Source organism: Bufo bufo, chromosome 5, assembly GCF_905171765.1.
Source record: "Bufo bufo chromosome 5, aBufBuf1.1, whole genome shotgun sequence".
In the NCBI taxonomy this organism is placed as follows: domain Eukaryota; kingdom Metazoa; phylum Chordata; class Amphibia; order Anura; family Bufonidae; genus Bufo; species Bufo bufo.
The window spans coordinates 165432500-165456871 of NC_053393.1; the positions used below are offsets into that span (position 1 = coordinate 165432500).

Sequence of the window (24372 nt, forward strand, 5' to 3'; positions counted from 1 at the left end):
TTGGGCGCTCTACATTCACTGCTATTGGACTTCCAAAAATGGCCACGTAAGGGACTATTTCCCTAATCCTTTCTGAATGGAAAAGGACCCGCTCAGAATACATCAGTTTGCCTCCGTTCAGTCTCCATTCCACTCTGGAGTCGGACACCAAAACACTGCCTTCGGATCCGTTTTCTATTTGCCAGATTGTGTCAGAGAAAAAGGATCCGTTTTCTCTGACACAATCTGGCACAATACTTTCAATGGAGTTCATGACGGATCCGTCATGGCTATAGAAGACATAATACAACCGGATCCGTTCATGACGGATGCGTGCGGATGTATTATTGTAACGGAAGCGTTTTTGCAGATCTATGTCGGATCCGCAAAAAACACTAGTGTGAAAGTAGCCTAACTCATGTTACCAATTTCTTTGCTGTATACAGCTGCATCCACTTTTGCACAGGCACTAAACCGGCCAGAGGCAGCTGTGGACAGTAAAGAAGGCAGTCATGTCAGTAACTACACTATCACCGCTATTTTGTTTCCCATTCCGAGGCAACCATCAGGGAACTTCATAAGAGATATAATAATGACAGATGCCTCAGAGGGATCAAGGATTGCTGTCAAATTCTATTCTGACATCCGCTTGCTAGCTAAAGTACAATATGCTGAGAATGCAGCACGCTCCTGTCAATCAGAAGACTGATGTACTATATGTGTCCTGAGAGCCTTTATCATTATTGAGTTATGGCAGGTTACTTCTATTCCATCAGCACATCTAAATACAAATACAAAATTTAGGCAGGAGGGGTAAATGACTTTTCCCTAAATCTCTGCATTGTTGCTCGCTGTCTAATCTGGTAAAAGCATACTTCCCCAACAGCCCACAATGTCGGGGGCCCTGCCTGGCATACAATAAGGCCCCTTTCACACGGGCAAGATTTCCGCGCGGGTGCAATGCGTGAGGTGAACGCATTGCACCCGCACTGAATCTGGACCCATTCATTTCTATGGGGCTGTGCACATGAGCGGTGATTTTCACGCATCACTTGTGCGTTGCGTGAAAATCGCAGCATGCTTCTCTTTGTGCGTTTTTCATGTAACGCAGGCCCCATAGAAATGAATGGGGTTGCGTGAAAATCGCAAGCATCCGCAAGCAAGTGCGGATGCGGTGCGATTTTCACGCACGGTTGCTAGGAGACGATCGGGACCCGATCATTATTATTTTCCCTTATAAGATGGTTATAAGGGAAAATAATAGCATTCTGAATACAGAATGCATAGTACAATAGGGTTGGAGGGGTTAAAAAAAAATTAAAAATAATTTAACCACCTATTCGCGCAACCGGCATCTCTTCTGTCTTTTGTGAGGAATAGGACCTTTGTTGACGTCACTACGTTCATCACATGGTCCGTCACATGATCCATCACCATGGTAAAAGATCATGTGATGAGCGTAGTGACATCATCAAAGGTCCTATTCCTCACAAAAGACAGACAGAAGAGATGCCGGCTGCGCGAACAAGTGGATTAAGGAGAGTTAAAAAATAAATAAAATTTTTAACCCCTCCAGCCCTATTGTACTATGCATTCTGTATTCAGAATGCTATTATTTTCCCTTATAACCATGTTATAAGGGAAAATAATACAATCTACACAACCTTGAACCCAAACCTGAACTTCTGTAAAGAAGTTTGGGTCTGGGTACCACATTCAGTTTTTTTTATCACGTGCGTGCAAAACACATTGCACCCGCGCGATAAAAACTGAACAACAGAACGCAATCGCAGTCAAAACTGACTGCAATTGCGTACCTACTCGCGCGGGTTTGCCACAATGCACCGGGACGCATCCGGACCAAATCCGGACACGCTCGTCTGCAAGGGGCCTAAGTCAAAAGACTGGAGGATAGCTCTCAGCAGCATTCACTTTTTATCGCATTTCCTATATTTATACTACTTAAAAACTCCTTTTACAGATTTGGGTCTCAGTGAGAGGTGGGAGGGACCCTCTCCCTCATTCTCCACTGTGCGACCGTGCAGATTAAGGGCCCTTTACTCGGGACAATATTACAGCATATTGTTGGGAAGGAAGCATTCCTTCCAGATAATCTGCTGATCACTAGCCAAGCAGACAGGTGCATTTACATGCAGCGATCTCTTCCAGAGCATGGGGAGGAGCAATCGTTAATGCCATCGCTCTTCCCCATAAAGTTCTTCTTTTTTGCCGGCAGGAGATCGTATTTACACAGCACAATCTGCTACCGGTAATTGATCATTTTTACGTGCGCACAGACGACCAGATTACCTGATGAGCGAGTGTTTTCCGTACGCCTCCCCAACGGCACTAAGCAGGAGGGTCCCCCGCCTCTCAGGGACAGGAAACAACGTAGAGAACAAAGTTTAAAAGCCTCATCCCCTTTACCTTCTCCAGTTGTTTCCTGTCCCTCGGGGATGAGGTAGAGAACTAGCGGGTTACCCCTGCTATCTTCTTTATTGCCTCAGCCTTTAGTAAGTAGTCCCTGGCATCCAGGAGGGCTGTAGCAGAGCAGCGGAGTTCTGGGACGAGAGACGGTTCCCGACGCTTGCTTTGGGGCAAGCCCCGGGCAGCAACGGCTCATATCGTAGCCTACAGAGGGGACAGAAGGCACGCGAGACGCTGTTGGGCCGAAGTCTTGCGAGATCGGGTCACATGGTCACGGCAGATGTCGCGAGACTGCCCGGCCGTACCATGTGACAAGGAAGTGGTTAAGAATGCGGTATGGAGATCTGGACGCCGTGTAGAGTGTTTGGCGTCCCGGATTAAGCGCTGACTATGTCGCTCCCCGTGGAGAAGCCTTCCGACACCCCTAAGGCCCTCAGCCCGGTAAGCCTCTCTCTTGGGAGAGAATTATTTTTCTTTTCTTCACATTGTGCCACTGTTGGAGGTTCCCCACTTATTTCCCACTCCTTAGTTAGGAGTTGTTTTCTGTGCTTTCAGAGCAGAGAGGCCAGAAGGAGTGGGGAAACTGCGCAGAAAAAGAAGTGTGCAATCTGTAAAAAGAAGCTGTCAGGTCACAGTAAGAGACCTATCTGCCAGAAATGCACAGACAAGATTATGTCTGAAGAGGCCCCTCTTCCTTGTTGAATAACTTGAAAACCATCATTAGAGAAGAAGTAAGCTCGGCCGTTGAGGCAAAAATAGCCTCCCTGCCGCAAAAAACCTCCATTTCCAGATCTAATATAGAACCCCAGATGGATTGGGACCTGGAGGTAGCGGAAGACATGGATTCTTCTGAATCAAACTCTTCCTCTGAAGATGAAGCAGGTAGACCCCTGTGTTCAATAGAAGAAACGGACTCTCTTCTGAAGGCAATTAGATCCACCTTGAACATTGAGGAGTCAAAAGGGATCCAGACTGTTCAAGATTAGATATTCAAGGGTCTAGGAGATATGAAGAAAAGAGTCTTCCCGGTCCATGACAAGATTAAAAAAACGTATTTCTGAAGAGTGGAAGGATCCTGAAAATAAGGGCTGGTACCTCTAACAGTATTTGAAAGGAAATATCCCTTTAACGAGGATGACTCAGGCCACTGGGATAAGACTCCCAAGGTAGATGCAGCAATAACCAGAATTTCAAAATAAGCATCCCTGCCATTTGAAGACGTTGGGCTCTTAAAAGACGCTATGGATAAGAAGTGCGAATCAGTTCTAAAAAGATCCTGGGAATCTAATACCGCTATGTTAAGACCAAGCATCGCAGCCACTTATACAGCTAGGTCCTTATCCTTGTGGTCGTCACAGCTGGAGGAACATTTGGTCTCAGGCACCCCTAGAGAAGACATTTTATCTTCTCTGCCAATTTTGAAACAAGCTTCAAATTTTTTAGCTGACACTTCTGCAGACCTGGTTAAATTATCCGCTAGATCTGCAGCTCTTTCAAATACGGCAAGGAGGTCTGTTTGGTTAAGATCCTGGACAGGGGATACTGCTTCCCCTGTGAAGAAGACAGACTTTTTGGTTCAGTTCTAGATGACATTCTGGAAAAAGCTTCGGATAGGAAGAAAGGATTCCAGACTGAGACCAAAAAGGGGCAGACCAGAACAGAGGAAAAAGGATAGCTCAGGTTCATGGCAGCCATCAAAAGGTAGAGGTAGAGGATTCCTCTTTAACCAGGACAAATCTTCTAAACAGTCAAGTTTATGATGCCAGAGATCCTGTGGGGGGAAGGGGGGGGGGGGAGATTAAAAAAAATTCTGCATGGCATGGGAAGAAATCTCAAACTCCCCTTGGATTCTGGACATAATCCATCAGGGATACAAGTTAGAATTTTCTTCTCCTCCTCCAGAGAGGTTCATAATAAACAAGAAACTAAGAATAGATCACCATCTCTTAGTCTCAGATTCTCCTCTTGTTAGAAAAGGAAGCGGTTATTCCAGTCCCAGAAGACCAGATAGGCACAGGCTTCTACTCCCAATATTCCTAGTGAAAAAACGAAATGGCTCCTTCAGAGCTATTATCAACCTAAAATATCTCAACAGGTTCGTCCAATACAAAAAGTTCAAGATAGAGACTGTGAAATCAACACAGGATTGCTACATGGTAATGGTCGACTTAGACGCCTACTACCATATACCAACTGATCAAAAGCATCAGAAATATCTACGATTCCCAGTCTTCTTGAAAGATCACCTAATACATCTACAGTTTCAGGTTCTATCTTCCGGCCTGGCATCAGCTCCTAGGGTGTTTACAAAAATCATAGCGGAGATATCAAGTTTTCTTCATCAGAATGAGATACTTTTTATCCCATACCTAGACGATTTCCTCATTTCAGCATCCTCACAGATACTTCTGCTCACTCCTCCTCTTTTTCTCATTACTTATTTCTTTGGGGTCAGGCACCCAAGTTGTGAGCTAGCAACACCCGTCATAGCCACCAGGCGAGAGCCAACCACCTATTTATTTTCACTTCTGCAAGATTATCTGAGGACCTTTCTAAATATTCTCCAGTCTCTAGGCTGGGAGCTGAATTTGGAAAAATCGGATCCAACACCCAACAGGGTAAAGGTCTTTTTGGGGATACAGATAGATTCCCATCAAATTACCTCCTTTCTTCCAGAATCAAAAGAGGAAAGACCTAATAATTTCAAAGATCTCAGCATTTCAGCAGCTCAAAAAGGTTTCATTCAGGAGGATCATGAAAATTCTGGGGCTTATGACTTCAACAATTCCGGCAGAAATTTCTCCTAAAACATTGGAACCGAAGTTTGCTTTCACTAGACAGGTCTGTGACCCTCTGCCCGAAAGTCAAAAGCTCCCTGTATTGGTGGCTGAACATGTCGAACCTGAACCAAGGAGTTCCTTGGCGAACCACAAACCAGGTGGTCATAGCAACAGACGCAAACGGGTCAGGTTGGGGGGCCCACTGCAAAGAACAACTAGTACAAGGAACATGGGACCCAGACGTTCTCTCCTTATCCTCAAACGCAAAAAAAAAAGAGCTACTGGCGGTATTTTTTGCTCTAAAGGCCTTTTTACCAGTCATTCACTTCCAGAATGTCAAGATCCTCTCAGACAACAGCACTACTGTTGTATATCTAAACAAGCAGAGGGGCACGAGAAGCAGGACTCTTTCCCAGATTGCATCCCGGATTTTCTCCTGGGCCAAGACGCACATAGAGTCAATCTCCTCAGTCCATCTAAGAGGAGAAGAGAACATTCTGGCAGACTTCCTGAGCAGGAGGAGGTTATTTCCAGGAGAATGGAGCCTCAAAAGATCAGTCTTTTTGAAAATTTGCAGCAAATGGGGACATCCGAAGGTGGACCTTTTCGCTTCTCAGAGAAACCAACAAACAGATCTATTTTATTCCCTCTCATTCAGGGGCAACCCAACGAGAGTGGATGCCTTTTCAGATCCTTGGCCGCCAGGTCTTCTATATGCCTTCCCACCAATCCAGTTAATCCCAAAGGTCCTGACGAAGATTGCAGAAGAACGCTCTCACGTAATCCTATTTGCCCCATATTGGCCAAAAAGGGCATGGTTTCCCCTGCTTCTGAGTCTTTCCAGAAAGAGGTACTGGATTCTTCCTCAGATCCCGGACCTTCTGCTTCAAGGACCAGCCGAGCACCCAACAATCAACCAGTTAAAGCTCACTGCCTGGAATTTGAACGGTGCATCCTGAAGTCAAAAGGGTTATCAGATGCAGTCATCAACACTCTTCTTTCCAGCAGAAAACCGGTCACGTCCAACATCTATCTTAGAACTTGGAAGACCTTTCTCCAATTTTCCAAGGATTCCTGGAATTCTACTTTACCACCTGATACTAAAGTAATTTTAGACTTTTTGCAAAAAGGTCTTGACAAAGGACTTCGAGTTAGCACCATTAAGGTCCAGATAGCCGCTCTTAGTGCCTTTATGGAAGTCAGGTTGGCTGGGTTGGATTTAATCAAGAGGTTCATTAAGGGGGCAAGTAGACTGCATCCTGTTCATAGATCCACGATTCTTCCCTGGGATCTTAACCTGGTCCTTTCGGTCTTAATGGATCATCCATTTGAGCCTGTTGACGGAATCTCTCTCAGACTCCTATCCCTAAAAACGGCCTTTCTTATAGCAATCACCTCGGCTAGGAGAAACGGCGAAATTCAAGCCTTGTCCTGTAGGCCTCCGTATCTTAATATTTTGGAAGACAGAATAGTGCTAAGACATGAGCCTTCTTTCTTACCAAAAGTGTTCTCGAAATTTCTCTGTCAACAGGAAATCTTGTTGCCTACATTCTGCGCCCAAGCAAAATCATCTAAGGAATTGAAGTTTCATCATTTGGATGTGCGTAGATGTGTGCTGTCTTATCTAGATTCTACGAAAGAACTAAGGAAAACAGACCATTTGCTGGTCCAGTACGCAGGACAAAATAAGGGGCAGGCAGCTTAAAAAGCTACCATCGCTCGCTGGATTAAAATTACTATCAGCATGGCATATAAAGAAAAAGGACTCTCTCCACCAGCTGAATTAAAAGCCCATTAACAAGAGCAGTGTCGGCCTCTTGGGCAGAAAATGCCTCAGCATCTTTGTTTCAAATCTGCCAGGCAGCAACTTGGTCTAGTCCATCAACTTTTTTAAATCACTATAGGCTGGATGTACAGTCCAACAGGGACTTGTCCTTCGGACGAAAAGTTTTGTCTGCAGCAGTCCCTCCCTAGCCTGATTTCTTTGTTAATCCTCCTGCTTAGTGCCGTTAGGGAGGCGTACGGAAAAGATGAAGATTACTCTTACCGGTAATTGGATTTTCCGTATAGCCTCCACAACGGCACTGGTTTTTTCCCACCCTAAAACTTTTTGATCATGTTATGTGCTGATAAATGTAAAAAAATAATAATAATTCTCTCCCAAAATAAAAGTCTTGTTTTCTTCAGCATCATCCTGAGTTATTAGGTATTTACTGGAGAAGGTAAAGGGGAGGAGGCTTTTAAACTTTGTTCTCTACGTTGTTTCCTGTCCCTGGGAGGCAGGGTACCCTCCTGCTTAGTGCCGTTGTGGAGGCTATACGGAAAATCCAATTACCGGTAAGAGTAATCTTCATCTTTTCCTTGTTCACCGGTTAATTGGCGGTACATTTACACCACCTGATCATTGCTAAAAAGCATTACAATTAACTCCCGTCCGCGCTAATCTATGCGATTCTTGGCCCATGTAAAGGGCCCTTTAGAGGGAACACTGCCGCTCGACCCCCATATGACGTCACAAAAACCGAAATGGAAAAACTGACATAGGCAAAGTGCCGTCTGTTAATTAGGCTGATGGTCTGTTTCGTTTTTTTTTTTATTATCCGCCCAGCCCTGCTAAATGTCCCCTCTAGCCGCTACTGCAGGTCAAAAGCTCAGGGTCACCCTGGGTCTACATTCTGAAAAGGGCTGTCTCTGATACTTACAGTAACAGATTAACAATATCACAATCAGTAACTCTTTTACTATGTACATGAGAACGAACCCATTTAATTCAAAGTCTACGAATGTAGCAGGGTTAACACACAAACTCTTAACTCAAATTTAACTCATTGCATTATCTTGAAACAAAAGCCATTGAAAAGCGATTAAAAGTGTTTGCTTAACGCCTTTAGTTTAGATAACACGTCTCAAAAAGCATGTGTGTTAACTCTACTACATCTGTATTTTGTTGACCTGCAAATCTGTTAGTAGTATGTACTGTAATATTTCTAATCCTGCCATGCTTTGGTGCATATGCCAACTTTTCAAATACCAAATAAAATCGAAAATGTTGATTGTATAGCTTTTTGGTGCATGCAGCTGTCCATGCTGTAACACGGCAAGCGTTTTGTACACATCAGAGATCGTCATGTGCAATTTTTATTTAAGCCAAGCCACTGACTGATACCAGAAAGCAGAAACGTAGGGCACAGCCACACATGGCAGCAGCTGAATATCCAGGGTGGATTATACCCTGTGCATTGCAAGAGTGAAATCTGCAGTAGATAGTCAGAAACAGCATCCACACTGTGAGAAAAAAAAGTCTGCAGCATTAATTATCCTGCAGGGTGGATTTTAACCCCTTCCCGACACATGACGTACTATTACGTCATGGAAGCCACTGTGTTCCCGCAATTTGATGTAATAGTACGTCATGGTGATCGGGCAGGCACCGGAGCGGTTCACGCGCGATCACTGCAGGGGCCCGGCAATCCCTGGTAGCCGGGCCCCTGCTGCATCCACCGACATTGCTGTAGAAGCCAATGTCGGCGGATTAACCCCTTCTATGCTGACCGCGACATAGAAGGGGTTTGTGTAGGGTGAGGGAGCACATCGAGTCACAGCGCTGCTGCGGCGGGCACGCGATGTGTCAAAAGGCAGCCTGATGCCATGCAGAGGCTGCCCAATGCCTTGCACGGCATCGGGACCTGCCTTCTACAGGTGCCGAGGAGATCCAGCCTCAGGCTGGGTTTCCTAGGCAACCTGTTAGTGTATTACTCACTGTAGTACACAAACAGGCAATGCATTACAATACAGATGTATTGTAATGCATTGCAGAGGGGATCAGACCCCCAAAAGTGATCAGAAATAACGTAAAGAAAAAAAAAAAGTGTTTAATAAAACTCCCCTTTCCCCTTATTTTATAAATAAAAATCTGAAAGAAAAACCCACACATTAGGTATCGCCACGTCCGTAATGACCGGCTCTATAAATATATCACATGATCCACCCTGTTCGATAAACACCATAAAAAAATAATAATAATAAAACAAAGGTGTAAGAAAAAGCCATTTTTGTCACCTTACATCACATAAAGTGCAACACCAAGCAATCAAAAAGGCGTATGTCCCACAAAATGGCATCAATAAAACAGTCACCTCATCCCGCAAAAAATTAAAAAAAGACAATCGCCCAAAAAATAAAAAATACATATAGCTCTCAGAACATGGAGACACTAAAACGTAATTTTGTTTCAAAACTGCTATTATTGTGCTAAAGTGAAATACATAAAAAAATATATATACATATTAGGTATCGCCACATCCGTAACAACCAGCTCTATAAAAATATCACACGACCTAACCACTCAGGTGAACACTGTAAAAAATGAATAAAAACTGTAAAAAAAAATTATAATTTGTCATCTTACATCACAAAAATTGCAACAGCAAGTGATCAAAAAGGCGTATGCCCTCCAAAATAGTACCAATCAAACCATCACCTCATCCTGCAAAAAATAATACTCTACCTAAGACAATCAGTCACAAAATTAAAAAGCTATGGCTCTCAGACTATGGATACACTAAAATATCATTATTTTGGTTTCAAAAATGCCATTATTGTGTAAAACTTAAATAAATAAGAAAATGTAGACATCTTAGGCATTGCCACGTCCGTAACAATCAGCTCTATAAAATAGTCACATGACCTAATCCCTAAATAAAAACTGCGTCAAAACAACCAAATTTTTGGTCACCTTGTCCTATAAGGTGTAATAATAAATGATCAAAAAATCATATGTACCCAAAAATGGTACCAATAAAAACATCAACTCTTCCTGCAAAAAATGAGCCCCTACACAGGACGATCAGCAGAAAAATAAAAAAATAGGGCGTTCAGAAAATGGAGATACAAAAACCTAATTTTTGTTTTCAAAAATGCTTTATTATGTAAAACTGAAACAAACATAGAAAGTAGACATATTTGATATCATTGCGTCTGTAACAACCTGCTCTATTAAAATAGCACATGATCTAACCTGTCAGATGAATGTTGTTAAAAATAAAAAAGGTGCCAAAAAAAACATTCATTTTTTTGGTTACCTTGCCTCACGAAAAACGTAATATAGAGCAATTAAAAATCATCTGTACCCCAAAATACTACCAATAAAACTGGCACCTTATCCCGTAGTTTCCAAAATGTGGTCACTTTTTTTAGTTTCTACTGTAAGGGTGCATCAGGGGGGCTTCAAATGGGACATGGCATCTAAAAACCAGTTCAGCAAAATTTGCTTCCAAAAACCATATGGCGTTCCTTTCCTACTGCGCCCTGCCGTGTGGCCATACAGCAGTTTACAACCACATGGGGGGTGTTTCTGTAAACCGCAGAATCAGGACAATAAATATTGAGTTTTGTTTGGCTGTTAACCTTTGCTTTGCTACTGGAAAAAATTTACTAAAATGTAAAATCTGCCAAAAAAGTGAAGTTCTGAAATTTCATCTCCATTTTCCATTAATTCTTGTGGAACACCTAAAGGGTTAACAAAGTTTGTAAAATCAGTTTTAAATACCCTGAGGGTGTCGTTTCTAAAATAGGGCATTTTATGGTGGTTTCTAATATGTAAGGCTACTTTCACACTAGCGTTCGGAGCGGATCCGTCTGATGTTTCATCAGACGGATCCGCTCCGATAATGCAGACGTTCGCATCCGTTCAGAACGGATCCGTCTGCATTAAAACTTAGAAAATTTTCTAAGTATGAAAGTAGCCTGAGCGGATCCGTTCAGACTTTACATTGTAAGTCAATGGGGAACGGATCCGCTTGAAGATTGAGCCATATGGTGTCATCTTCAAGCGGATCCGTCCCCATTGACTTCCATTATAAGTCTGGACGGATCCGCTCGCCTCCGCACGGCCAGGCGGACACCCGAACGCTGCAAGCAGCGTTCAGGTGTCCGCTCACTGAGCGGAGCGGAGGCTGAGCGCTGGCAGGCGGATGCATTCTCAGTGGATCCGCCTCCACTGAGAATGCATTAGGGCCAGACGGATGCGTTCGGGGCCGCTCATGAGCCCCTTCAAACGGAGCGCACGAGCGGACACCCGAACGCTAGTGTGAAAGTAGCCTAAGCCTCACAAAGTGACTTCAGACCTGAACTGGTCCTTAACCCCTTAAGGACACAGCCTTATTTCACCTTAAGGACCAGGCCATTTTTTGAAAATCTGACCAGTGTCACTTTAAGTGGTGATAACTTTAAAACGCTTTGACTTATCCAGGCCGTTCTGAGATTGTTTTTTCGTCACATATTGTACTTCATGACACTGGTAAAATTAAGTAAAAAAAAAATATTTTTTTTTCATAACAAAATACCTAATTTACCAAAAATTTGGAAAAATTTGCAAATTTCAAAGTTTGTTTCTCTACTTCTGTAATACCCCAAAAATTGTGATGACTTTACATTCCCCATATGTCTACTTCCTGTTTGAATTATTTTGGGAATGATATTTTATTTTTTGGGGATGTTACAAGTAGGGATCGACCAATTATCGGTTTTACCGATATTATCGGCCGATATTCAGGATTTTGACAGTCATCGGTATCGGCATCTATTTTGCCGATATTCCGATAACGTATTGGGAACACAGATCGCGCTGCTGTCAGCGCTCTCCGTGTTTCCTCAGCAGCACAGGGGAGAAGGAAGCAGTGTCTCCCTCCCCCTGTGCTGCTGCTGCCAATTAGAGGAGAGAGGACAAAAGAAGGGGAGGGGCTGTGGCCACCGCTCCACCAATGAAGAGAAGTCTTTCATTAATTCATATACAGGAGGCGGGAGCTGGCTGCAGAATCACATAGCCGGCTCCCGCCCTCTATGAGCTGTAGCTGCGATCTGCGGTAGTTAACCCCTTAGGTGCCGCGGATCGCAGCTACCGCTCATAGAGGTTGGGAGCCGGCTATATGATTCTGCAGCCAGCTCCCGCCTCCTGTATATGAATTAATGAGAGATTTCTCTTCATTAGTGGCGCAGTGTGCCCCCCCAAGCCCCCCAGTATTAATCATTGGTGGCACAGTGCGCCCCCCACCCCCATCCCAGTATTAAAACGTTGATGGCGCAGTGCGCCCCCCACCCCCATCCCAGTATTAAAACGTTGGTGGCGCAGTGCGCCCCCCCCCCTCTCAAACCCCCCCACACAGTATTAATCATTTGTGGCAGTGGCCACAGGATCCCCTCTCCCCTGCTCCTCCGATCGGAGCCCCAGCTGTGTAATCCTGGGGCTCTGATCGGTTACTATGGCAGCCAGGACGCTACTGAAGCCCTGGCTGCCATGTTCAGCTCCCTGCTGCTGTGTGCACAAAGCACAGAGCAGCAGGGACAGTGTGAGCTCCTATTCACCCTGATAGAGATCTATCAGGGTGAATAGGACAAGGGTTCTAGTCCCTAAGGGGGCTAAAAGTTAGTAAAGAAAAATAAATAAATAATAATAATTAAAAAGAAAGTTTACAAAAAAAAAAAAAAAACACACACACACGTTAACAATAAATATATTCATTTTCAGCAGATTTGTGTAGGAATTTATTTTTTTTCAAAAATGAAAATTCCCAGAATATCGGTATAAATTATCGGCTATCTGCCTGAAAATTCAAAAATTATCGGTTTCGGACCTAAAAAAATCAATATCAATCGATCCCTAGTTACAAGGCTTTGAAGTTTCAAGCAAATCTTGAAATTTTTCTGAAATTTACAAAAACCCAATTTTTAGGGACCACTACAGCTCTGAAGTCACTTTGCGAGGCTTACATAATAGAAACCACCGAAAAATGACCCCATTCTATAAACTACACCCAGCAAGGTATTCAAAACTGATTTTACAAACTTCGTTAACCCTTTAGGTGTTGCACAAGAGTTAGTGGCAAATGGGGATGAAATTTGAGAATTTCATTTTTTTGGCTAATTTTCCATTTTAACCCATTTTTTTCACTAACAAAGCAAGGGTTAACAGCCAAACAAGACTGTATCTTTATTGCCCTGACTCTTCTGTTTACAGAAACACCCCATATGTGGCCGCAAACTACTGTACGGCCACACAGCGGGGCGTAGAGTGAAAGGTGCGCCGTTTGGTTTTTGGAAGCCAGATTTTGCTGGACTGGTTTTTTGACACCATGTCCCATTTGAAACCCCCCTGATGCACCCCTAGCGTAGAAACTCCATAAAAGTGACCCCATCTAAGAAACTACACCCCTCAAGGTATTCAAAACTGATTTTACAAACTTTGTTAACCCTTTAGGTGTTGCACAAGATTTAATGGAAAATAGAGATACAATTTCAAAATTTCACTTTTTGGGCAGATTTTCCATTTTAATATTTTTTTTCCCAGTTACAAAGCAAGGGTTAACAGCCAAACAAAACTCATTATTTATGGCCTTGATTCTGTAGTTTACAGAAACACCCCATATGTGGTCGTAAACTGCTGTACGGGCACACAGCAGGGCGCAGAAGGAAAGGAATGCCATACGGTTTTTGGAAGGCAGATATTGCTCGACTGGTTTTTTGACACCATGTCCCATTTGAAGCCCCCCTGATGCACCCCTAGAGTAGAAACTCCAAAAAAGTGACCCCATTTTAGAAACTTCGGGATAGGGTGGCAGTTTTGTTGGTACTAGTTTAGGGTACATATGATTTTTGGTTGCTCTATATTACACTTTTTGTGCGGCAAGGTAACAAGAAATAGCTTTTTTGGCACCGTTTTTTTTTGGTTATTTACAACATTCATAAGACAGGTTAGATCATGTGGTAATTTTATAGAGCAGGTTGTCACGGACACGGCGATACCCAATATGTATACCTTTTTTTTTTATTTATGTAAGTTTTACACAATGATTTCATTTTTAAAACAAAAAAAAAGTTTTAGTGTCTCCATAATCTAAGAGCCGTAGTAGGGTCTCATTTTTTGCGGGATGAGATGACGGTTTGATTGGCACTATTTTGGGGTGCATATGACTTTTTAATCTCTTGCTATTACACTTTTTGTGACGTAAGATGACAAAAAATTGCTTTTTTTACACAGTTTTTATTTTTTACGGTGGTCACCTGAGGGGTTAGGTAATGTGATATTTTTATAGAGCAGGTCGATACGGACGCGGTGATACCTAATATGTATACCTTTTTTTATTTATGTAAGTTTTACACAATGATTTCATTTTTGAAACAAAAAAAAATAATCATGTTTTAGTGTTTCCATAGTCTAAGAGCCATAGTTTTTTCAGTTTTGGGGCGATTATCTTGGGTAGGGTATTATTTTTGCGGGATGAGATGACGGTTTGATTGTTACAATTTTGGCGTACATGCGACTTTTTTGATCACTTTTATTACCATTTTTGGGAAGTAAGGTGGGCAAAATTTCAATTTCATCATAGTTTTTTATTTTTAATTTTTATGGCGTTCACCGTTCGGGTAAAGTAACATGACCGTTTTATAGATCAGGTCGTTACGGATGCGGCGATACCAAACATGTATAGGGAATTTTATTTTTTTCATTTTCAATCAGTGATAAATATGTTTTTTGATTTTTACTTTTTTTTCATTTTTTCACTTTTTTTCTGACCCAGACTCACTTGGTTCTTGAAGATCCAGTGGGTCTGATGTCTGTATAATACAGTACACCATATAGTGTTTTGTACTGTATTTTACTTACACTTTGTCTGAACAGATCTATGCCTTTAGCACAGATCTGTTCAGCACCATGGACAGCAAGATGCCTGAGACGGCGTCCTGTTGCCATGGGAACCTTCCCCGTCTGCTCAGTAGTGGCCAGAACTGCGCAGACGGGGAAGGGTAAGGAGGGGGGCTGTCTGGGGGCTCTCTCCCTCTCCATCGGGGGGCTGCAAAGGCACAGGAGCCCCCCGATGGGAGAGGGAGGGAGCTCCCTGAGCTGTTAACCATTTCCATACAGCGGTCCGTACGGACCGCGGTATGGAAAGAGTTAAACGGCTGACATCGCATCACAGATGTCAGCCGTTTATACCAGAGTGTCAGCAATGTGCCGACACCCTGGTATACCCACTGGCCACCAACGATTTTTCAAGGGGAGGCTATTTTTCATATATATTTTAGTAATACTAAAGTTTCTGATCCCCGCGGTCAGGGACCGCGGGGATCAGAAACTGCAGAAAGCGCAACAAACCGCAGGTCTGAATTGACCTGCAGTTTGTTGTGATCGCCGACATGGGGGGGGGGGGGGGGGTGTCACGGGACCCCCCCCGCGCATTTAGCCAAGGTGCCTGCTCAATGATTTGAGCAGGCACCTTGTTCCGATCACAGCTGGCCGGGCGGCAGTGATCGGAACACATGACGTACCGGTACGTCATGTGTCCTTAAGGAATTAAAAAGTGGGTTTTGTAAATTTTCCAAAAAATTTCAAGATTTGCTTCCAAACTTCTAAGCCTTCTAACGTTCCCCAAAAATAAAATGTAATTTCCAAAATGATCCAAACATGAAGTAGACATATGGGAAATGTTAAGTAATAACTATTATATGAGGTATCACTATCTATTATAAAAGTAAAGAAATTTAAATTTGAAAATTTGGGAATTTTTCAACATTTTGGGTAAATTTGGGATTTTTTCACAAATAAAGGTGAAATATATTGACTCAAATTTATGACTATCATGAAGTACAATGTGTCACGAGAAAACAGTCTCAGAATGTCTTGGATAAGTAAAAAAAGTGTTCCAAAGCTATTACCTCATAAAGTGACATGTCAGATTTTCAAAAAATGGCCTGGGCAGAAGAGCGAAAACTGGCCCGGGGTAGAAAGGGTTAAATCTGCAACATGTCAATTTATACTGTGGATGTAACATCCTTACTACAGGTCAGTTTACGCTGTGGATGTTTTTCGCAGAATAGATGATATTTCTTACAATTTCATCCATTTTACTGGGATGCAAAAAGCTGTGGATTTGCTGTAAACAAACACATGGCAGCAAATCCACAGCGTATCCACTACATCTCCAGACTCTGCGCTGTTTCATGCACATGTACAAAGCTTATTATTTTCCTATGTGTAGCATCTTCATAGGGTTTTACAACCCATTTGAAGGGGTTGTCTCATATGCCGCCATTGTCTTATAGGTGCGGGTCCCACCACTAGGACCCACACCTATATCGAGAACGGAGCCCTGAAAGTGGTGGAGAGTGCACTGCGCATGTGCAGCCGCCATTCTTTCAATTTGTATGGGGCCATCTAAAATATTTCCGTCAGGCCCATAGAAGTGAATGGGAGCGATGGCCGGTCATGCGTGGTGCGCTCCCATTCACTTCTATGGGGAGTGCGCTTGGTGGTGGCCGGACCAGAGTCCTCCAGCCACCACCTTGTGGGGCTCCGTTCCTGATATAAGTGCAGGTTCCAGCGGTGGGACCGCACCTATAAGACAATGGGGGCATATCCTAGCGATATAACCCCATTGTCTGAGATGAGACAACCCCTTTAAATATTTTATACAAAATTGCCATTATGCCACATACCTTTTTGTGATACTCCAATGCATCCAGCTCCCCTTGGTTATAAGTATTTGATTGTTTGCGTTTCTGTAAGAATAGATAAGTTACATGTGTATATTTTTATTGTAATGCATCCATGGTGCACAATTAGCAAAGCTACTTCTGGGAATAACAGACTGTGTTCCTAGTGTGAATTAGGGTTGCATCGGGTATCGAATTATCGATACCCAATCAATATTTTTGTACGGTATCAATTCGATACCGGGATTTGCCTTTTACCCATACTAGGCTGCTCTACTGCGCAGCCTATTATCACAGGACATGACACGTTCCCTCAGCAGCACAGGGGAGAAGGAAGCAGCCCCTCCCCCCCCCCCCCCCTGTGCCGCTGCTGCCACCAATGACAGGAGAGAGGGGAGGGGCTGTGGCCACTGCGCCACCAATGACGACAGCTCACCCATTAATTCAAATACAGGATGTGGGTGCCGGCTGCAGAATCACTTAGCCGGCACCCGACCTCTATGACAGGGAGCTGCGATCAGCGGCAGTTAACTCCTCAGGTGCAGCACCCAGATCCTTGTATAGAGGTTGGGTACCGGCTATGTGATCCTGCCGCAGGCACTCACCTCATGTATTTGTATTAAACGTTAGTTATGTTCATTGTTGGCACAGTGCGCCCTACCCCATTATTAAATCATTGGTGGCGCAGTGCGCCCCCCCCCTCCCAGTATTATAATCATTGGTGGCAGTGGCCACAGGGTCCCCTCCTCCTCATTGGTGGCAGTGGCAGTTCTGATTGGAGCCCCGGCAGTGAAGTTGCGGGGCTCCGATCGGTTACCATGGCTTCAGTATCGTCCTGGCTGCCATGGTAATCTCCCTGCTGCTGTGTGCACAAAACACAGGGCAGCAGGGAAAGTGTGAGATCCTATTCACCCTAACAGAGCTATATTAGGGTGAATAGGACAGGGGATTAAAAGATACCAGGTTCTAGCCCCTAAGGGAGGAAATAGTTATTAAATAAAAAGTTTTAAAAAAAACCCTCCAAAATATTAACCACTTCCCGACTGCCCATTGACTATAAACGTCCATGGGCAGGCGGTTTATCTCTGAATGGATGTTCTGGACCCAGAGAGAAGGCAGGGACAGTTCTCAGGTGTCCCTGCCTTCTAGATCGCTGTATACAGAGGTCTTGTAAAAAGCTTCACATTTTAAAAAGAATTTCCCCCCAAATCCGTCATTTAAAAAAATTGAAGAAAAGGCCTCATGCACACAGCTGTAGTTTTGGTCTGCATCTGATTTGACCTGCTCATTGCAGTACTTGCATAAGACATTAAAACAAAATCCATTATCACATCAGTTGTAAAGACCATAAAGAAGAATCTTCTATAGAGTATATTCAACTTTCTCCAGCAGATGGCAGCATTGCCAAAGCAGAGTTGGAATGGAGCCAGACACACATCACTGGATACTAAGCTTCCAAAAGTAGGGATGTGCGAATCAACTTTGGATGAAACATCCGAAATGAATTCGCGTAAACGTTCGTTTGAATACTGTACGGAGCGAGCATTAGAATGTATTGGCTCAGATGACCCGAAGTTATTACTTTACGAAGTCTCGCGAGGCTTCAGGTAATAAGTTCAAAAATAAATTTCTACTGTTAAACTTTTCCCGAACTTAGGTTCGGTTCGAACTTGGAACCGAGTTCGGGAAAAAGGTTTTTAACAGTAGAAATATATATTTTTTTTTACTTCTTACCCGAAGTCTCGCGAGACTTTTTAAAGTAATAACTTCGGCTCATCTGAGCCAATACATTCTAATACTATACAGAGTGCTCGCTCCGTACAGTATTCAAACTAAATTTTATGCGAATCGACTTTGGTTGTTTTATCCTTAATCGATTCGCTCATCGCTAGTTCCCAGCATTTAGGACAATAATATACAACTTGCCCTTTTGCAGCATTATCCCATTAAGTACCAAAGGTTCTTATATATTTGACATGAGGCCGAAAGCAGTGATATGAACGTGGCATAACTAAAATGATGCTTTGTTCAGAAAGTCCGTCCAGCGCCATTGTAAGGGTATGGCCACACAGAATGAAAAATGCTGCAGATTTTCTACAACAGAATCGCACGCGTAAAATCCTCAGCATCTTACCGTAGCAGCAAAGTGGAAGTGATTTTTAAAGGGCATTAGTGTTGAGCGAACTTTGTGTTTCAAGGCGTACAAGGTTCGGGTTCAGGTTATCCAAGAATCCATAATAGAGTTCTTAGATAACCCGAACCTTGTACGCCAAACTTGAAACACAAAGTTCACTCATCCCTAAAGGGCATCGGTCAGCAGATTTTTACCTATGACACTGGCGGACCTGTTACATGTGCTCCTGGCAGCTGAAGGCATCTGTGTTGGTCCCATCTTCATATGTGCCCGCATTGCTGAAAACAATGAATATGCAAATGAGCCCCTAGGGGCAACAAGGGCATTGCCGTTACACCTAGCACAGTGACGGCTAACCTCCAACACTCCAGCTGTGGAGAAACTACGACTCCCAGCATGCTCCATTAATTTCTATGGAGTTCTGAGAACAGCCAAGCAAGTGTGCATCTTGGGAGTTGTAGTTTTACCACAGCTGGAGTGCCGGAGGTTAGCCGTCACAGGCCTGGAAGCTCAGCTCTCGCTGCAACTGCTGCACTTTGATTGCCAGGACCAGGCAGTGAAAACATCATCAGGCCTGGTCCTGACTTCTCCTAGGGCAGTGATGGCGAACCTATGGCACGGGTGCCAGAGGCGGCAATCAGAGCCCTCTCTGTGGGCACCCGCACCCTGGAGAAAGTCTATGGTGTACCAATATGCCTTAGAATTTGCCTGCCATACAATAGAGATGGGCGCACTATGAACAGCACAGGTAGCGCATTGAATGTAAGCAGGCTATTGTAGCTAAATGATAAAGTACATGGAAGATATACTATATTGGTGTTCAGGTTAAATTGCCGTGTTGGCACTTCGCGATAAATAAGTGGGTTTTGGGTTGCAGTTTGGGCACTTAGTCTCTAAAAGGGTCACCATCACTGTCCTAGGGCATAGTTGCAGAGAGAGCAGGGCCTCTAAGTGTAATGACAACGCCCCCGTTGCTCCCCGGGGCTCATTTGCATAATCATTTTTCTTAGCAATGTGGGCACATGAATAGATTTTTTTGTGACTGTAGCGTCACAGCATGTCGCATTTTAACACCATTGAGGATACGGCGCCGTATAGCCCTAGCCTAAATGGGGATGATGTTATGAAGGGGAAAATCACGTAACCTAGGACGATCAAGTTTGTGCGATAATTACACGCTTTCAGTAACAGAACAGATGTCAAGCACTCCGCTGTGTATCAGTGGTCACGGGGTCAGCTTTATATTACTGTTTGTGTCTGATTTATACTCCCCAACAGCACACACAAGCACAGTAGATGACAGGCAGTACCTTTCTGCACCGGCTGGTGGCGCTGTGGTCTTGGCTGTCGCTTTTCGGGGCACAGGTTTCAGTAGGTGCCAGGGAGAAGTAAGGTTTAGAGAGCCTGAAGAAATCATCTCTTAACCTGTAGCCGAGCCCCCCTCCGAGCCGGTACCACTGATTGACGAGCGCTAATTCATCCAGCAGCCAGCCTGCTGCGCTCTCACACACCACCGCCATGTGCCGCTACCTACACCGTATGCTCGGCGCTGGTTAGCACTGCGGTACCTGTAACACCACTGAGAAAAAACCTTACCCTGAAAGAAAACCTTACCCCACGTGACTTCCGGGGGGTGTGCGCCTCCGCGCTTGCGCAGTACAACGGGCGACCAGGAACTTAGTGAACTCATGATACAGTGCGCGCCGATTCCTGGGTGCACGCGAGAATACCGCGCGTGCACCCAGCTGCGCATGCGCCGTCAGGGTTAAGGAAATTTCACAGTCTTTCGACTTGCAAAACATCTCCTTACCCTGACACTGCGCACGCGCGGATTTTCCACACTACACAGCGCTCATTAGATTGCTGGCTTTTAGCAGGGGGCGTGGTTGCAGCATATTGGGGGGCAATGATTAAAACAGGTGGGGTGTGCAGCATTTTGGGGGACAAGGGGCAATGATTAATACAGGTGGGGTGTGCAGCATTTTGGGGGACAATGCATCAAAGGGGGATGCAGCATATTTGGGGGGCATTGTGTACTCCACCAGGTGTGTGCAGCATATTGGGAGGCATTTCTCCATCCAGGCGGTGTGTGCAGCATATTGGGGGACATTTCTCCATCCAGGCGGTGTGTGCAGCATATTGGGGGACATTTCTCCATCCAGGCGGTGTGTGCAGCATATTGGGGGGCATTTCTCCATCCAGGCGGTGTGTGCAGCATATTGGGGGTACATTTCTCCATCCAGGCGGTGTGTGCAGCATATTGGGGGACATTTCTCCATCCAGGCGGTGTGTGCAGCATATTAGGGGGCATTTCTCCATCCAGATGGTGTGTGCAGCATATTGGGGGGCATTGCTTCATCCAGATGATGTGCGCAGCATATTGGGGGGCATTTCTCCATCCAGGCTGTGTGTGCAGCATATTGGGGGACATTTCTCCATCCAGATGGTGTGTGCAGCATATTGGGGGGCATTTCTCCATCCAGGCGGTGTGTGCAGCATATTGAGGGGCATTTCTTCATCCAGATGGTGTGCGCAGCATATTGGGTGGCATTTCTCCATCCAGGCGGTGTGCGCAGCATATTGGGGGACATTTCTCCATCCAGGCGGTGTGTGCAGCATATTGGGGGACATTTCTCCATCCAGGCGGTGTGTGCAGCATATTGGGGGACATTTCTCCATCCAGGCGGTGTGTGCGGCATATTGGGGGTCATTTCTCCATCCAGGCGGTGTGTGCAGCATATTGGGGTACATTTCTCCATCCAGGCGGTGTGTGCAGCATATTAGGGGGCATTTCTCAATCCAGATGGTGTGTGCAGCATATTGGGGGGCATTGCTTCATCCAGATGGTGTGCGCAGCATATTGGGGGGCATTTCTCCATCCAGGCGGTGTGTGCAGCATATTGGGGGGCATTTCTCCATCCAGGCGGTGTGCGCAGCATATTGGGGGACATTTCTCCATCCAGATGGTGTGTGCAGCATATTGGGGGGCATTTCTCCATCCAGGCGGTGTGTGCAGCATATTGAGGGGCATTGCTTCATCCAGATGGTGTGTGCAGCATATTGGGGGGCATTGCTTCATCCAGATGGTGTGCGCAGCATATTGGGGGGCATTTCTCCATCCAGGCGGTGTGTGCAGCATATTGGGGGGCATTTCTCCATCCAGGCGGTGTGTGCAGCATATTGGGGGGCATTTCTCCATCCAGGCGGTGTGCGCAGCATATTGGGGGACATTTCTCCATCCAGGCGGTGTGTGCAGCATATTGGGGGGCATTTCTCCATCCAGGCGGTGTGTGCAGCATATTGGGGGACATTTCTCCATCCAGGCGGTGTGTGCAGCATATTGGGGGGCATTTCTCCATCCAGGCGGTGTGCAGCATATTGGGGTACATTTCTCCATCCAGGCGGTGTGTGCAGCATATTAGGGGGCATTTCTCCATCCAGATGGTGTGTGCAGCATATTGGGGGGCATTGCTTCATCCAGATGGTGTGCGCAGCATATTGGGGGGCATTTCTCCATCCAGGCGGTGTGTGCAGCATATTGAGGGGCATTGCTTCATCCAGGCGGTGTGTGCAGCATATTGGGGGGCATTTCTCCATCCAGGCGGTGGTGTGCGCAGCATATTGGGGGACATTTCTCCATCCAGGCGGTGTGCGCAGCATATTGGGGGGCATTGCTTCATCCAGATGGTGTGTGCAGCATATTGGGGGGGATTTCTCCTTCCAGATGGTGTGTGCAGCATATTGGGGGGCATTTCTCCATCCAGATGGTGTGTGCAGCATATTGGGGGGCATTTCTCCATCCAGGCGGTGTGCGCAGCATATTGGGGGACATTTCTCCTTCCAGGCGGTGTGTGCAGCATATTGGGGGACATTTCTCCATCCAGGCGGTGTGCGCAGCATATTAGGGGGCATTTCTCCATCCAGGCGGTGTGTGCAGCATATTGGGGGGCATTTCTCCATCCAGGCGGTGTGTGCAGCATATTGGGGGACATTTCTCCATCCAGATGGTGTGTGCAGCATATTGGGGGCATTTCTCCATCCAGGCGGTGTGTGCAGCATATTGAGGGGCATTGCTTCATCCAGATGGTGTGTGCAGCATATTGGGGGACATTTCTCCATCCAGGCGGTGTGCGCAGCATATTAGGGGGCATTTCTCCATCCAGGCGGTGTGTGCAGCATATTGGGGGGCATTTCTCCATCCAGGCGGTGTGCGCAGCATATTGGGGGACATTTCTTCATCCAGATGGTGTGCGCAGCATATTGGGGGGCATTTCTCCATCCAGGCGGTGTGCGCAGCATATTGAGGGGCATTGCTTCATCCAGATGGTGTGTGCAGCATATTGGGGGGGATTTCTCCTTCCAGATGGTGTGTGCAGCATATTGGGGGGCATTTCTCCATCCAGATGGTGTGTGCAGCATATTGGGGGGGCATTTCTCCATCCAGGCGGTGTGCGCAGCATATTGGGGGACATTTCTCCATCCAGGCGGTGTGTGCAGCATATTGGGGGACATTTCTCCATCCAGGCGGTGTGCGCAGCATATTAGGGGGCATTTCTCCATCCAGGCGGTGTGTGCAGCATATTGGGGGGCATTTCTCCATCCAGGCGGTGTGCGCAGCATATTGGGGGACATTTCTCCATCCAGATGGTGTGTGCAGCATATTGGGGGCATTTCTCCATCCAGGCGGTGTGTGCAGCATATTGAGGGGCATTGCTTCATCCAGATGGTGTGTGCAGCATATTGGGGGGCATTTCTCCATCCAGGCGGTGTGTGCAGCATGTTGGGGGACATTTCTTCATCCAGATGGTGTGTGCAGCATATTGGGGGGCATTTCTCCATCCAGATGGTGTGTGCAGCATATTGGGGGGCATTTCTCCATCCAGGCGGTGTGCGCAGCATATTGGGGGACATTTCTCCATCCAGGCGGTGTGCGCAGCATATTGGGGGGCATTGCTTCATCCAGATAGTGTGCGCAGCATATTGGGGGGCATTTCTCCATCCAGATGGTGTGTGCAGCATATTGGGGGGCATTTCTCCATCCAGGCGGTGTGTGCAGCATATTGAGGGGCAGTTCTCCATCCAGGCGGTGTGCGCAGCATATTGGGGGACATTTCTTCATCCAGATGGTGTGTGCAGCATATTGGGGGGCATTTCTCCATCCAGGCGGTGTGCGCAGCATATTGGGGGGCATTGCTTCATCCAGATGGTGTGCGCAGCATATTGGGACAGATGGTGTGCGCAGCATATTGGGGGGCATTTCTCCATCCAGGCGGTGTGCGCAGCATATTGGGGGACATTTCTCCATCCAGGCGGTGTGCGCAGCATATTGGGGGGCATTGCTTCATCCAGATGGTGTGTGCAGCATATTGGGGGGCATTTCTCCATCCAGGCGGTGTGCGCAGCATATTGGGGGGCATTGCTTCATCCAGATGGTGTGCGCAGCATATTGGGGGGCATTTCTCCATCCAGATGGTGTGTGCAGCATATTGGGGGGCATTTCTCCATCCAGGCGGTGTGTGCAGCATATTGAGGGGCAGTTCTCCATCCAGGCGGTGTGCGCAGCAT

At 45.6% G+C, this 24372-nt stretch overlaps 1 protein-coding gene across 2 annotated transcripts in view; it reads right to left on the reverse strand.

Moving 5' to 3' along the window:
• Positions 1-20383, reverse strand: part of METTL4 (methyltransferase like 4) — a 159141-nt gene extending 138758 nt beyond the window's left edge. For both annotated transcript variants that reach the window (XM_040432948.1, XM_040432947.1), the window contains exons 1-2: positions 20118-20383; positions 16677-16739 (exon numbers count right to left, since the gene is read on the reverse strand). In XM_040432948.1, coding sequence (XP_040288882.1) covers positions 16677-16739; positions 20118-20327 — 273 coding nt within the window. In that variant the 5' untranslated portion in view covers positions 20328-20383. The remainder of the gene's footprint in view (positions 1-16676; positions 16740-20117) is intronic.
• Positions 20384-24372: the final 3989 nt, after the last annotated feature.